Source organism: Topomyia yanbarensis, chromosome 2 (genome assembly GCF_030247195.1).
Source record: "Topomyia yanbarensis strain Yona2022 chromosome 2, ASM3024719v1, whole genome shotgun sequence".
Taxonomy (NCBI): domain Eukaryota; kingdom Metazoa; phylum Arthropoda; class Insecta; order Diptera; family Culicidae; genus Topomyia; species Topomyia yanbarensis.
The window spans coordinates 451,297,648-451,315,081 of record NC_080671.1 but is presented as its reverse complement, the minus strand read 5'-3'; the positions used below and the strand labels follow the sequence as shown (position 1 = coordinate 451,315,081).

Genomic DNA, 17,434 nt, shown 5'->3' with positions numbered 1-17,434 from the left:
GAATAAAATGAGAGAGATGAGCAGAGATCACGAAGAAAAAGAGAGAAAAAATAATAAATAAATTGAAATCGACCCAAGAGCAGCTGTTCTATATTTTCTGGGCACTCAACTACAGAACAACAGAAATCATCAAAGAAAGTTGGCCTTACACCTACGTTACTCTTCGACAGAGGTGAAGTAAGTGCGATGTATACCCGTCCATATGTCGGAATAAAGAGATGCTGAAATTATTGAGCTTGTTCATATTTATAATATTTCTTTTTTTTCAATCTAAAATTTTATTTGAAACGGCTCAATGCGTTAGCACAACTGATCCGTGGGTCTTTTAATTTTTTTTACAATAAGTAAAAATAAAAAAATTCTAAGAATGTCGGTCTGCCAGATCTTGTTGACGCAGTTTGCTGCTGCGTGTTGAGATCTTTTTCCTTGGCGGTGAGGCCGCTTGGTGGTCATTCAGTCTGCCTTCTCTCGCGTTATCGTTCCCGTCCATGTCGTCATCGGTACTGCTTTCTTCCTGTTCACGATCAGAGGTTCTTATTTGTTTCTTGTTCTTATGGGTCGCTGTTGTATATCCGTCTTCATCGGTATTTGCTTCTTTATTGGCGATGCTAGTTGTTGGTTTGGGAGCGGTTGTCGTGGTCGTTGTACCTGCATTATTGGGTAATTGGATCGTTGTTTTAGGTTTATCTGAAGGTATCGGTGGCTGCTTGTTAGTGTTGGCTGTAGTAGATGAGTTTTGACTAGTTGCTTCGGCGCATGTTTTTCCGTAGTAGGCTGTATAGTTACAGAATTGGCATGTTGGGGTCTGCCCGGGATATGTAATTAGCGTTGTTTGCTTATAGGTCACGCCATCCTTCGGTGATTTGCATTCGATAGTCATGTAAGAAGGTATTGGTTTAGTCACTCGCATTCTCACAATACGAACGCCATTGGGAATGCCGGAGAAAAAATTTCTCCAGGTGTCATTCGTAATAGATTCTACTTCTCCATATTGCGACATGATTTGTTTGATGAAATCCTCCTTCGTGCGCGGGGCCAAATCATGGATACGCACGTCCACCATGTCGTTTTCCATATGCACGGGGATCTTGATTCTGGTGTTATTAAATTCGACCTCGTGTTGCATGTTGTTCTTTGCAATAAAGTTTTCGGCCTGTGCTAAGCTTCTAAACGTGATCAAAACACAGTTTTTACGTGATGTAGCTGAATGTAGGTAACTTCAGCGAGATTAAGCTCCATTTTCACTTTAACTAATTGTTCCACTTCCTTAACTGTTCGTGTTATCCCGTAGCACAGGCACTTTTGCTTCATTTGGCAAACTCATTTTACTCCGCAGCCGGGGGCAACGATACAATTTGTATGTGCACTGATATAGAACAATAGCTAGCTTGATTCACTGGTGCCTGTAGCCTGCTATAGCGTAGCAATTTTTTTTGCTTCTGCTTTTTGCGACATCAGAAGGTAGACCTTCTAGTTCTTTTGGTAATACATTTAAAAAATTTCACGTACCGTCAAGTCCCCAGTTACCGTGCGTTTAGGTGGATTTGACGTGACTTCAAATCCTGTTTTTTTTTTATCAAAATGAAAACCGCCCTCATAGTCACCGTAAAAATACCTATCTAAATACGTCACAATTTAGAAATAATATAAAACTATTACCAACAAAACGAGAATAAGTAGTTGAGGACATTTGTTTGGCACCAGTGCACGTTATATGATCAACTTACGGTGTATTTAAAATTTTGATTCAACTTTAGTTGGAATGTTTCAATAAAACGATGAAACGAAAGGATTTGGGATCTGGATCTCTCCGATGGATTTAGGGAGCTAGTTCTTTAAATTTCGTGATTTTGAAACTGCACGGTGAACGACACATGCACGGCGACTGACGATTTGAAGGAAAATTAGAAGATATTAGTAATCAGTGTTTTCATTCGATTTGTAGACAATTTTCTTTAATCAATTAAATTGTGGGCAGTTTCCTTCAGTTGATTTAATCATTTAAACTTATATTTTGATCCTATTGATTACCAAAAATCCTTCCTAACTGGGGTTCTAATCTACCCGACCAAGGCTAGTCTTGAAAATAGTTTCATTTAAATAGAATATATCAAAAAATTGTGTTAGCATGATGCCTTGGAACTGGTAATACTCGCAGAACACCAGACAAAGAAAATAGAAGTTTAACCGTCTCTGCGCAGCTACAAATCGCTTGCTAAATCAGAAGATTTTGTACGAATTTCGACATTCTCTTCGTTCGAACATTTTATGGATATTTTTCTACTCATTTCGGTTTAGCATCTTCTACGCCTTTTAAAGGTGTAGCTTGGAACACCTAGTGTTTTCCAGCACCGTCAAGCATTGTCATATTCGGTTAGCGCATAAATACTGTGAACTCTAGAATATACTTTGTTGTAACGAGAGTAAGTACTATAACCTTTCTTGTGACAATGAACATATTTTTAGGATTGTCTTTGATTTGGAATTGATTTCATTATGAACTTTTCAAAATTTAATTTAGTTTCTAGTGACTATATCAAATTGTCAGAATTAAAAGCTTTATGCAAATTTTTTTAAGCCCCTCCCGAAACAAAATCCTGGCTACGGGCCTGCCGACACGGGTGAAGCAAACCACGAGCTCCCAGCAGGCACACGACGACTAGCAGCCAGCGATCGTCAAGAACCACGCGGGCGGCGACGATCGCTACAGCGTATTCCAGCTTCTCCCGCCCAGCGATCTACATAACGCCACAGCGTAGATCACTTCCCGCCTTCAACATCACCATCACGAGCAGCATCAGCAGCAGCCGGCCGGCCAACATACACGCCACACACACCCACTGTAAGTGTTAGGAAATAAAAGTGTACAATTGAAAAAGAGTTGTTTTACATTTCTTTCCGGTCCCTTAATCAGCATCTATATTAAAGAGCCGACCCTGAGAGCAAGCGTGCTACTCACGATTGAGCTAGCGGCCCGAAAAAGAAGGCTGTTGCAAAGCCCAGCCTCGCTAGATCCCCGTGGCCTGACCTGGGATCGAGGTCCTTGCACGGTTAACCCTTGTGGACCGTAGAGTAACAGCTTTGAAATGACAACAGCAAGTAGCAACTTACCACTGGCCGGCGCTTCGATCGGCCAGCAATCGCTATACGGGACTTGTGTGCAAACTTGAATACAATGGTGAATCAGACATGCGAACCTGATTTTCAATGTATTTTCATTTAAATGTTTACATAGGTTGTTCGGGAAATTTTGTTCTAGCTTATATGTCTGTTCTCTGTGCGGCTACTCTCAATTCAAATTTCTACCACATTCAACCTTGCTACAGAGTTACAAATAATCGAATGAACCTTTCTTCCAATACATGCTTTAATATAGATTTATATCCAATATCCATCCTCAGTGCGGGACCGGAAAAATCCCGGGACCCCTGTCCCAGGCCTAGTGTAGCCATGCGTAAAGACGCTCAGAGCCGTCTCAAGACGGGGTCCCTGGGAACTATTGAACGAAGGAGCCCCTATAGTCCAACAGCAGTCAACAAACTAAAAGTAACATTCTATGAATTAAAATAAGCTTCACATCACAGAGATGAAATTCAAGAGATCTGTCTATAAATTCACATAACCAGAAAATATATATAGCTAAGCAAACGTAAGGAAATTCGAAATTGTCCCATTGCAAACGAAACGATTTGGGGCAGAGAACGCTACGGTTTCGAGAGGACCTGATATTTACCGTCAGAGATAAATTAAATATCGCTGCAAAATACAAACAATAAATCGAAATTGTCCAAGATTTTTTGGTCTGGCAAGCAATATGCTGCTGCGGCTAAGTTAGATTTATGTCACAATCAGGATTAAGAACCAGGGAAGGGAACTTATCACCAAGTAACAATATACCAATAACATTCAATTTTTAAAAATGAACCTCAACACAAATGTCTTTATACGATTGATTTTTTAAAAAATCCTTATTTTTAAATTAAGGAGCAGTACCACGTTCCTAATGTGATGAAGCTGGACATAATGTGGCTTCGGAAAAAAACCTGATTTTATTTTTCAATAAACATACCGCTTCGCTAACAGAAGGCTTTGAAATCAATTAATATTGCCTTGGTGAGTCCGCTTCAGATGATTTAGAATCAGGACGATTCATTTTAAAAGCTTGGCGTTTCTTGCTGCAAAATAGGGAATAACAATTCTTTCGTTGTTGAAGTGCCAGTCGTCGTAATTTGTCTTTGCCTTTTATATTAATCTGATTTAACCGAAATTGAAATCACCAGCTCAGAAATATTCAACTTGTGATCGATATATTAATTCAAGAATGCTCATCAAAATATTTTTTCGAAGCAAATAAAGATTGGGCTGCTCTTTTCTTTTCAAATTTTCATCGCGCCAGCGCTGCCGACAGTTACTATGATTTTAGGCGCCTATCATCGCGGGTCCCCTGAAATCCCGGGGCCCCTGGCCTAGGCCCAGTGTGTCCATGCGTAAAGACGGTACTGAAGACGCTACTGATCTTCATCAGTATCATATCGTAAAGCATACGTGCTTGGATTTTCTCCGCCATTCGATTGGGTTGTTTATTTTCTCGATAATATTTGTAGCACATTTCGGAATCGCCAACAGTGCTGAAGTTGGTAATCAGTTTATTCATCAAATCATTGTCAGAGATGTTGGGATCAACCTTCATCTCGAACCGTTCGTTCGCCAAGTTCCTTCGCCAAGGAAGTATTCTGCTTGCATACAAAATGAAGCAAAGCAACCTGGCGAACGAAGCTGCAGCAACAAATAAAGAAGCGAATCAATTGCTTCTTGTTCAATCCATTCCCGGTACGGCTCGTGGTTTGCATTGAGCTTTCATCAAACAAATCTATTTTGATATCATTTTCCTACAATTCTATAAATACTTGACTCGTCCATATTTATCATTTGTTGGATATTCGATAATCAAGAAGGGGGTTGGTGTCCACTAGGAGGTCATACTGACATCTTGCTCCGGACAAACCCAGCCTAAACGCCGTGTGGCACCCGCAGGCAGAAGACAAGGATTGATCCGATATGTTACTAATCGCATGTCGTAAGCTACAAAAAAAGTTTTCTCTTCTTAATTTCCTGCACCTTTTAACCCTTAAAGGCGCAAATCATTTTTTTGAATTTTGTGAAAATTTTCTCTCTCGATTTTCAGGACGATGTTTTAAAACAAAATTGCGCATTTAAGGGTCCAACTTTCTAATTTTGTGTGTTAGAACAGTAAATAATTTCTTATCATTCTTCTTATCTATTCGTATCAAACCAGCTTGCTTTCTGGTAGTTAATAATAATAAACAATGCGCTCGTGAAATTGCTAGTATATAAAGCTTTCACTTACAGTTACGCTTATTTTGGGCAGCTCAAAATTATTTCATAGTTTGGACTACTTTGTGATCAACAGGTAGTAACTGTTAGCATAACGAAAATTTGGCAAAATATATATCATCTGCAGGAATTCATTTGGCATACTTTTTATTTCATTTTATTAGAACCTGCACCTCCAAATGCAGTTTGCTACCAGCACGAAAACAATACAACCAGGGCACAGTTCACAACACTATATTCCCAGTATACGCAGTACAGCTCCTGAGTAAAAGCCTTGTCGCACTGAAACAGCTACAAAGAATGATGAAGACATATATCGAAACATGGATCCGTACAAAATAACTGCATAGCATGGAAAATCACCAAAAAACGCATAAGAAACATTGAGTGTGTACATCGAAGCATCGTATCTGGCAGATGTTTTGAAAATCGGTATGCTATTTCAAAACTCTTGGGCCACTCCTGAAACTTTTTTAAGGAATATGGCGACAGGTTCTTGTAAAGTTGTTAATAAAAAAATACAAATACAAATACCAGTAAGAGTTCTATTCTTACACACACTAAGCCAAAGTTTCTTGTACCTTAGGAAACATTTTGACAGAACTGATTGAGTAAATTTTAAATTCATGTTGCATTACATGGATTGAAACAAATTTTTAGCTTTTTTTCGAGCGAATTGAAATATCGATAAAATTTCACGTAAACAGTACTAGTGAACTGTCATAAGAGTAATGTTAACTGTGTCCGCAACGAGCTTTATAAAGATACCAGCCAATATTTTTTTTTAAATTTATGTAGGCCTGTGTAATCAGCATAGACGATAGTTTCACGCCAACTTGTTAATGTGCAGAAAGACACCTACGATCAGAACGTATTGGAGTCACCTGCGTATTATTGATATGTCGCTTCCATGGACTCTTTATGTCCGACTGTTTCCACGATTCCACAGTTGGATTGACGAAGCCCGCCAAATGCATGCCCACCAATAGCTTGTAAAGATAATGTAGTACACGGCACGGAGCATAATCCATTGATTTACTGGAGAGTTCAAGTGGCGCAACATGTGCTTATAACAAATACTGTACTCATCTTCAAAATTTATTACAATATCCATAAATGCTTTAATTGTTATCTATGTGTAAGGCACGCAAGAACCAAATTTAACTGTATGTTGATATGCACAGATTGGCGCTTAGGTCTCTTTTGCCACTTCGAAGTTCAGAACCTTTTCCACGTGGAATTCCTCCCCACATTCCCTTAAGGCGAAAATTCAATTAGTCAATCTAAAGAAGTGCACCTACTCCTTAGGTGACCGGTCGCCCACACTACTGCCAATCGATCAGTCTGTTTCCATCGTACGTCGTGTTCGGTCGTTAAATATCAATTGAAATACGTGTCGTGCAGAACCGAGTAGATAATCCTTGGAATATTTAAAGTAATATTTTCTGAATTATTCTGAGCAAAGTTTTCGAAATACATACACTAGTGAATAAAAAGCAACCGGAACTACGGATAAAGTAGATTACGATGGCTCCGAAAGATGATGCCGAGGTTACCGCACTGAAGAAAGAGCTCAACGACCTGGTGACAAAAATTAAGGTAAATTTGGATATGAAAGTAGTGCTGCTTTTCCTAAACTCATCTTACCCCTGTTCTACCCTTCTGAACAATTTATTTGAAGTGTCATTGGTAATCTTTATTGATCATCCGCAGAAAATTCTCATGGGAGAGGTTTTGATTTTTTTTATGTTTCTTATAAAAGAAAGGTATTGAAACTTTCAAATTTTGAAGTTTTTTTCCGAGCCCTGGAGGGCCGTGGGTAAATGTCCGTTATCGAGAAGAAATCTTCAATAGACAGCGCTGTCTGCTGGGTCGTGGTAGTCTCGAATTGGTTTGTAGTGATTAAGCCTACCGACTAAACCTAAAACTCTAGTATCTCGCAATCCTCATCCATACGTACCACTTCAGTAGGGATTGTGCTCTTGCTCTCGTGTTACTTGCTGATTGTGTTAATCGTTTACCATTGCTGCTTTTTCTTGCTTACTGTCCATCCTTCGTGGTATATCTGACCTGCTCAGGTCTGCTGCAAATATCGTCATCTATTGGAACGCGTTTCTTATCTTTCTTGGCACTACTCGTTCCTATTAATCTGCCAGCTGGCGCTGAGAGTTCCTCGGTAGCGGTATTCCTCCCGATACCCATTTTCGCGAGTCATTTAGTCATCAGCCACTTCGACGGAGTGGTAATCGGCAGCGAAATTTTCCCAGACAACGATATCCCGATTTTCTCCGACAGTTCCTACGGCGCCTCTATTATATGAAGGTAGGAAGCTTGATGTAAATGTTGACATGTGCGCGTGTATCTCTATAGAAAGTAGTCAGCATGCGAGTATAGAGATATTCACAGGGTCAATGAAATTGAAAATGAATGGAAAATGATTGAGTGGCTGGGCTATTTGAATGAATGATGCAATGAACAACTGCCGTTTGAACATAATAGGATATGATTTGAGGTTTGTTCAAGTTCAAACTAACCAGTTGAAAATTAGCAGCTCTGGTTTCAATAAATATAAATTACTAAAATATATTACCTTTGGAAAAACAATAAATGGAAATGCAATGAATTTGCAAATCAACACTTGTACTGTATGACACAGGTATATTTTCACTTTACCATAACAGATATGTATTTTGACTACGATCAGGCACTGCATATTACTCATATGAGTAAAGGAATCCGGATTAATCAACTCGACGTTCAAACATAAAGTTACTCCTGATGCATTTACCTTGTTATCCCTCTTAAGCTCACTGCCTTACTGGCACTTATCATATACATGACAAAACAAGTCTATCCTACTTTCTTTTTGGATTTCGTGCTAATGGAGTGAATATTTTGACGCTTTGGTTTATTTTCACGAAAATAATAAAATATGACGATCTCCGGTGAGAAGAATTCAGTTATATTGGACCCGAGTAATAATTCTCACTCTCTGAATCCGCCAAAGGAAATTGAAGTGCCCTTGATACGGGATAACACAGTTTCGGTTGACTTTTAAAAAATCGTGTTAGACCCACAGTTCAAGAGGTGGTACAACTAGTAAAAGTTAAAATGGAACTTAATCTGGCGAAAGTGACCTACATTCAGCTACATTACGTTGAAAACTATGTTTTGATTAGGTCATGCAGAAAATTTTATTGTGAAGAACACCATGCAACAAGACGTCGAATATAAAAACATCAGAACCAAGATCTCCGTGTATATGGGAGTCTCCCATGGAAACGATATGGTGAGTGTGCGCATACATGACCTGACACCGCGTACAAACCAGATTACATCAAATAAATTATGTTGAAATATGGAGAAGTGGAATCTATTACGAATGACACTGAAATTTTTTCACCGATATTCCCAACGGTGTTCGTATTGCGAGAATGCGAGTGACTAAACCTATTCCTTCTTATATGACTATCGAATGCAAATCATCGAAGGATGGCGCAATCTAAAAGCAAGCAACGCTGATCACACCCCAGTAACCAAACGACCCACTACGGAAAAACATGAGGCGAAGCAACTAGTCAGAACTCATTCACTGTATTCAAATCGTTTATTTGATAAGGCACGTTGCGTTAGCTTAAAGGTGCCAATTTTATTTTGTTTTACATTTTAAATTGCTTAAAACTAGGGGATTACATATTGATTTTTTTTAAAATGAAACTAATGCGATTTTATAGCTATCTTATATATCTACACAAGGGGATAATATTGTTTTCGTAAGATTAGGGGGGTCATTTAGTTTTTGTGGCAATATGGTTTGACATTTTTATCAGTGAGATTATTGGAGCAAATAATGTTTAATTAAGGGGGACAATTTTTTACGACTAACTTAAAACTAGGCATAACTAGAGGGCATGATTGAATTTTGTAAAGATTCGTAATTATAGTTATTTTTGTGGGTAGTAGAGTTGGGCAATTTCAACGAGATTATATAATATAATAGTTAAAACTAGAAGAGACAAGAAGAGCTAAATGCTTCGTGATGATATTGGGGGGGGGGGGGGGGTAGGGGTGTTACTTCTGGGTATAAGAGTCAGGGGAGGGAGGGTAGACAAAGATGGCAGGGAGAGAAAATTATTTCAGTTTCAGGCATCGTGAGATCAACGGATGGATTACAAACTCGGGTGGCCTTCATCAGGGGAATCATGTACTGGGACGCCGGGTGGTCCTCCTCAAGATGGCAGGGGTTTTTTCAGACGATTTCGTAGTACGGCTCAGATGTGGATCGGCTACATTTCGAGTTAAGCGTGTTATGTTCGTGCCGTAGGTCCCGTGTTTGTTGGCTCATTCGATACAGATGGTTTGATACAGGTGGAAGAGCGTTCTGAGAATGATAAGGAGATAACAAGGGGCAGTTAGACTTGTATATTGATGGTTTTCACAAAGGTGTATATAAGGGACATATAGAGAACGTCGCGGCTTGCCAGCACATCTCGAACCGGGACGTTGGTTGGTCTTCCTCGGGCCCGCAGGGTATCCATTAGCCGAGACCTAGCGGAACTGTACTCGGTGCACGCCCAGACAATGTGCTCGATGTCGTGATAGCCGTCGCCACAAGCGCAGATACCACTATCCACGAGCCCAATACGCCGGAGATGTGCATCCAGCGTGTAATGGTTTGCCATGAGTCGGGACATCACACGAATGAAGTCACGACCCACATCCATCCCCTTGAACCAAGGTTTCGTCGATACCTTAGGGATTATCGAATGTAGCCACCTTCCCAGCTCTCCACTGCTCCACGAAGTTTGCCAACTTTCGAGGGTTCTCTGATGAGTAATACTGAAAAATTCGCTGAAGCAAATTGGTCTTTCGTAAACGTCTCCTTCTAAGGCACCCACCTTAGCTAAGGAGTCTGCCTTCTCATTGCCCGGAATGGAGCAATGAGAAGGGACCCATACCAAGGTAATCTGGAAAGAGTTGTCAGATAAAGCACTCAGTAGCTCCCGTATTTTCCCCAAAAAATACGAGGAGTGCTTGCCTTGTTTCATCGAGCGAATAGCGTCAATGGAACTGAGGCTATCCGAAACGATGAAGTAATGGTCTGCGGGTAATGTTTCAATGACTCCAAGGGTATACTGAATGGCAGCTAGTTCTGCGGCGTAAACTGAAGCAGGGTCACTGAGTTTGTAGGAGGCGGTGAACTTTTGATTGAAAATACCGAAGCCAGTGGATCCTTCGAGGTTTGATCCGTCAGTATAAAACATCTTAGAACAGTCGACTTCTCGGAATTTATTATAAAAAATGTTTGGAACCACTTGTGGGCGTATGTGGTCCGGAATTCCACTAATCTCGTCTTTCATGGATGTGTCGAAGAAAACAGTAGATTCAGAAGTATTTATGAAATGCACACGGTTGGGATTGTAAGAAGAAGGGTTAATATTCTGCGCCATGTAGTCAAAGTACAGGGACATGAAACGGGTCTGAGAATTGAGCTCAACAAGCCTTTCGAAATTTTCAATCACGACCGGGTTCAAGATATCGCATCGAATGAGCAATCGATATGAGAGTTCCCAAAATCGATTTTTCAACGGGAGAACGCCCGACAGCACTTCGAGACTCATCGTATGGGTCGACTGCATGCACCCTAAGGCGATACGCAAACAACGATACTGAATTCTTTCGAGTTTGATGAAATGTATGTTCGCGGCGGAGCGAAAGCAGAAGCATCCGTATTCCATTACCGTCAGTATCGTTGTTTGATACAACCTAATTAGGTCTCCTGGGTGGGCACCCCACCATGTTCCGGTTATTGTACGAAGAAAGTTGATCCTTTGTTGGCATTTCTGTTTCAGATACCGAATATGGCATCCCCAAGTACCTTTCGAGTCGAACCAGACCCCTAGATATTTTACTGTGAAGACCTGAGCGATAGTTTGACCCATTAATAGAAGCTGTAGTTGTGCTGGTTCACGCTTCCTTGAAAATACAACTAGCTCAGTTTTCTCCGTGGAGAATTCGATACCCAGCTTAATAGCCCAAGCAGACAAATTGTCCAGGGTATTCTGTAATGGTCCTTGTAGATCGACAGCTTTGGGTCCCGTAACAGACACCACGCCATCGTCTGCAAGTTGCCTTAACGTGCAGGAATTGTCAAGACATTCATCAATGTCGTTGACATAGAAATTGTATAAAAGGGGGCTTAGACATGAGCCCTGGGGAAGGCCCATGTAGCTAGATCGTGATGTCGATAAGTCACCATGCGAAAAATGCATGTGCTTTTCCGACAACAAGTTTAGTAAAAAGTTGTTTAAAGTCGCTGAAAGACCATGCTGGTGCAGCTTCTCTGAAAGAATGTTGATCGAAACTGAATCAAAAGCCCCCTTAATATCTAGGAACACTGATGCCATCTGCTCTTTGCTAGCATAGGCCATTTGAATTTCAGTTGAGAGCAACGCAAGACAATCGTTCGTCCCTTTGCCTTTGCGAAAGCCAAATTGTGTATCTGACAGTAAGCCATTTGCTTCGACCCAATTGTCGAGGCGGGATAGGATCATTTTCTCGAACAACTTCCGGATACAGGATAGCATTGCGATCGGACGGTACGAATTGTGGTCGGAGGCTGGTTTTCCCGGTTTTTGGATGGCGATGACCTTCACTTGTCTCCAATCGAGTGGGACAATGTTAGCCTCGAGAAACTTATTAAATAGGTTCAACAAGCGTCTCTTGGCAGAGTCAGGCAGATTCTTCAACAAGTTGAATTTGATTCTGTCTGGCCCCGGAGTTTTATTGTTACACGACAAGAGAGCAAGTGAGAACTCCACCATCGAAAAAGGTGTTTCGTTCGCGCTATCGTGAGGAGACGCGGCGCGGTAAATCTTCTGTGCCGGGGCGGAATCCGGACAAACCTTCTTGGCGAAATCGAATATCCAACGGTTTGAATATTCCACGCTCTCATTAGTACTGTTTCGATTTCGCATACGTCGGGCTGTTCCCCAAAGAGTGCTCATCGATGTTTCTCTCGTTAATCCGTCGACGAACCGGCGCCAATAATCGCGTTTTTTGGCTTTCATCAAACTCTTCATTCGCTTGTCTAACGTCGCATACTGTCGAAAACTGGCGGGTAACCCGTCGTTCCGAAAGGTCTTAAACGCGGCGGCCTTCTCTGCGTACACGTCTGAGCACTCTTTATCCCACCAGGGATTGGGAGAACGTTTTTGTATGTTCGCGCCGGGTACTGGCCTAGTCTGAGCTTGATTCGCGCTGTCGAGAATCAAGCCAGCCAAAAAGCTGTACTCTTCCTCCGGAGGAAGTTCTTGGGTAGATTCGATGTTGTCGGATATCGCGGCAGCATAGCTCTTCCAATCGATATTTCGTGTGAGGTCATACGAAATATTGATTGATTTCAATGGCCTTGAACCGTTATTGATTGCGACTACAATCGGCAGATGGTCGCTGCCGTGGGGATCAGGAATTACCTTCCACGTGCAATTTAACCGCAGCGATGTTGAGCAAAGGGACAAGTCTAAGGCGCTCGGGCGCGCTGGAGGAGCAGGAATCCGTGTCATTTCACCCGTGTTTAAAATTGTCAAATTGAAGTTATCGCAAAGATCCTGAATTAAGGAAGACCGGTTATCATCATAGAGGCAACCCCATGCTGTACCGTGAGAGTTAAAGTCTCCTAAAACTAGTCGCGGTGCTGGCAGGGATTCTAAGATGTCTTGTAGCCGTTGGTGCCCAACCGCGGTGTTGGGGGGAATATATATGGAAGCTATGCAAAGGCTTTTGCCTTTGGTTGTTACTTGACAAGCGACAACTTCAATACCTGTTATCGAGGGAAGGTTAATTCTGTAGAATGAATAGCACTTTTTGATCCCCAAAAGCACTCCTCCATAGGGGGTGTCTCGATCCAGGCGAATAATATTAAAGTCGTGGAAGTTGAGTTCTATGTCGGAAGTTAACCAAGTTTCACATAATGCAAATGCATCGCAACTCAAATTATTTATTAAAATTTTGAAGGAATCGATTTTCGGGATGATACTTCTGCAATTCCACTGTAGAACAGTGATCAAATCCGTGACCTCGTTCGATGAGTTAGCCATCGAAGGATACAATCGCTGAGAGGAGGGGCCATTTAGCAGTCAACTGCTTCAAAAATGTTCTCACTGTAGGGAGAAAAGCTAACATAAGACTTTTAATAGGATCAGTAATATTGAAAGTTTTTATTATCCAGTCCACTATGTCTGAGAGTTTTATAATTCCAGTGCTGTAATTACTCTCGAACTGAAACAAAGGAACACTTGGGATTTTTGATGTTCCTGGAAGTGCTGGGAACTCCTTCTCTGAGCTTAATCCTCCGAGACCAGGAGCTAATTGCTTCGGTTTGGTTGCAACACTTCCAATAGATGTGACTTTCGGAGCCCCCTCAAGGGACACCTTCTGGCCTTTACAAGGAACTTTCCGAGAGGAAGTGTTCCTCCTCTTCCTATAAATTCTAGGCACCCTAGTAGATGTTCCCTCTTGTGGGTTACCAGCCTCGCCCTCGTCAGGAGGCAAGTGAGTATAGATGTTTGCTGAGGATGGTGGCGTAGCATTCTTTAACATTTCTGCGAAAGAATGTTTGGATCGTCCCGCAAGGGAACATTTCAGTTTATCCCCGCGTAGTTTGTACGCGGGACATGCCGAGATATCATGCAGACTCTCCGCACAGTAAGGACACTTTTCGGCTTGCCTACTGCACGAATCATCTAGATGATTCTCCCCGCATTTTCCACAGCGGGCCTTATTGCTACAATGGGTGGCTGTGTGACCCAGTTGTTTACACTTTGTGCAATTCATGACCCGCGGCACAAACAGACGCACAGGCAGACGAACCTTGTGCAAGAGGACGAAATTTGGCAAAGCGGTACCAGCGAAGGTCACCCGATAAGAGTTTGATTGGGGGTACGTTTTTGAACCATCCCCCGCAACTACTACTGAGTGCAAACGTTTGCACTCAAGTATTTTAACTGGCTGAAGTAAGCGGTCTCTGAATCGGCCAACCCCGTACTTCAGCAGATCCTCGCACGTCAAACTCTCATCGGTTACGACGCCTTCGGATTGTACTCTTACAGCCGGAATATACACGTTATAATCCCGCGTAAAGTGCTCACAGCAAGCAATATCGTTTGCCTGCTTTGAGTTGGCTAGCAACACCCTTATCTTGTCCGAGCGGACCTTTGAAATTTCGGTCACAGCCGAGAACCGTTCCGTCAGGTCTCTAGAAATCTGAAGAAGATTCAGTGATTTAGTCTTGGGCCGAAAGAAGACCACAAATGGACCAGTTGAGAGTTCTGGATAGCATTTGGGCCGGGGGGGAGCCTTAGAAGTTGAACCCGATTCAACTTCCATTTGACCATCCGGAGAGGGAACCATAGAAAACGTCAACGCACGGGGTCAGCGCCCGCGCAGACGGAAGAAAGCAATAAATGTGTTACAAAAGACAAAAACCACTTAGCTTTAAACTGGTGTCCAACGACGAACCGATCCAGCTTATACAGCTGGCTATTGTTTAATCCTCACACGCGAACAAAAGACTGAGGACCGAACCGAACTGGCAAAATAACCTTGAATGCGGATTAACACTATTCTTTATCGCCTCAAACACAGCACTACGGACTAGAAAAAACAACCTCTGTCTCGATGGAGAGCTCGAAAACGAATGGCGTCAGAACTCATCTACTACAGAGAACTTTACCAAGCAGCCACCGGCACTTACTGATAAGCTACAAACAGCCACCGAATCAACCAATAAGGAAGGGACAACGACTATGGGTAGCGCTTCCAAATCAATAATCAGTATCATCAATAGAGAGGAAAAGGACAAGAAATATCTGACCGTGAACAGCAAGAAAGTAGTACACCGATGACGACATAAACTTGAATAATAACGCGAGAGAAGGCAGACCGAATGAGCTTCAAGCTGCGTCGGATAATAAAACTAATGCGTCACTGCCAAAGAAGAGGATCGCAACGCGCAGCAGCAAACTGCGTCAGCAAGATCTGACAGACATTTTTATTATCTTTTATTTTCACTAATTGTAAAAACATTTTCACTGATTGTAAAAACACCAAATTGGCACTAGATGGGTGTTAGGCTTAAATATGTTAGGCATACGGACGTTTGACATACGTACGTTAGGCATAATGGACGATTGGCATAAAGGGCGTTAGGCATAAATTATCATATTGAAGTATCCTTTATGGAAATAACGTTTTGGTAACGTGGTGACAGCCTCGTTGAAATTTTTTGAACTACTCTGGAAGCTAATAAAACTCGATCAGCATTTTATTTCATTGTACATACCTCAAGAAATCTTCACTCAAATAAAAGATTCAGAACGAATGAACATCGAATGAACGAATTGCACATCTCTAAAATAGGCTTAAATACTCTTGTTTAAAATGAGTCTATTTTGTATTAAGGTATGAATAAAGCACATCAACTCCTTCATGCCCATGTCGTTTAGACTTTTGATTTAGGCAGAATTTACTCACAAAAGCAAGTAAGACCAGTAACTGGGACTAGAACTAAAGTTATTGCTATTAGTCTGATATAACTCTGCTGGAGCAGTACTACCAGAGATATTTACAGTTGGCGTTGATAAATAAAATTTTGATATATCTTCATTATTTTCCATTATTATTGAAAACTGATGAATCTTTTTCTAGCATATAGAATATTGAAAATTTTCTAGAATTGTGTTAAGCAACGGAAGGTAAATATTGACCAGTTTCCAGCACTACGAAAAAAGCATCTTTCAAAGCGGCTTTCTCGTGTTTATTGAATCCCGTGAACGCTAGAAAAAAGTTGGGTATGTAAAGATTAACTTAGATTTATTCTTCATGCATGCGAAGTGTAATTGTCCAAGAAGAAAATATGTAACTTTGAAGAACAGCTCATGAAAGAAAGAATGATGCATTTTATTGTTCATTCAACAAATGTACGAATATTGCTAGTTCTATATTGATTATATCCCCTATTCTTAAGCACAATGCTTGTATTCTCGAGGCCATCACAAATAGAACTACATAAACTCTTTGATATGAGAGAGAGTTTATTCCTGTACTGTGATGAGTTACCGAAACGTAGAATCCGTAGCCTAACGTTGATCTTGTACATAACACTGCCAGTTTCCATTGGATCCAAAACTTAATGTCTGTTCATTATTTTGCATTTTTTTTAAATATTTGGATGCAACTGTATTGGTAATGCATCTAAAAGGCTAGAAATTTGCTTGTATCAAAAGTGTTCCCTTAAATGAAGGGATATTTTCTTCATCTCGTCTACAGAAAAAATAGAAAAAAAACTCTATACTTGCAAGGGCTAAATATCTCGCATTGTATTTTTCATTTTGGAGTCTCTCGTTAAAGTTATGCGAAGGTATGGTATAGTGAAGCGTCATTTTTTACCTTTCTGAAAAAACAAGCGAAATCTCTATAATAACGAAAGGCTTGGGAATATTTGCATATTTTTGTGAATTATGCCAATCGTCCATTATGCCTAACGTATATTATGCCAATCGTCCATTATGCCTAAAGTACTTATGCCTAACGTATGTATGCCTAACGTACTTATGCCTAACGTATTTATGCCAAACGTCGCGCACCCGCACTAGATAGACGCTAAATCCAAAAAGTCATTATATACTGTAATAAAAGAATTGAAGACACCCCCGCTCTTTTCGTTTTTAGTTTGTTACCACTACTCTACTACAGCTTTTACTACCGCAACGAACTCGTGTTGGTTTTTTCATTTATTGGCTCTGAAATGTTAAATTAAACCTTTAAAAATATCCCCATCGTATAACACAATAAATTTTCTCTTTCAGTAAAAATACTGGAACAAAAAAGACGTGTTTTCAATTTGTTTACATACCAGAACTTCTATGCTTGCTACCCAATACATCACTCAGAGCCAGTAAGTTGTTATGGCGTTCATGTAAGACGTATGACTTATTGGATCTAGCATCTAAATTGTACCAATTGTGATGCCAGTTTAGATTTATTGTCTAACTGGCCCCAAGTTGGCGCTAGTTACCGA

General features: G+C 40.9%; 1 protein-coding gene across 1 annotated transcript in view; it reads left to right on the top strand.

The window, feature by feature from the left end:
* The first annotated feature begins 6,681 nt into the window (after positions 1–6,681).
* LOC131685807 (guanine nucleotide-binding protein subunit beta-2) overlaps positions 6,682–17,434 on the top strand; it is a 20,376-nt gene continuing 9,623 nt past the window's right edge. Inside the window, exon 1 of the mRNA XM_058969758.1 lies at positions 6,682–6,954. Coding sequence (XP_058825741.1) covers positions 6,883–6,954 — 72 coding nt within the window. The 5' untranslated portion in view covers positions 6,682–6,882. The remainder of the gene's footprint in view (positions 6,955–17,434) is intronic.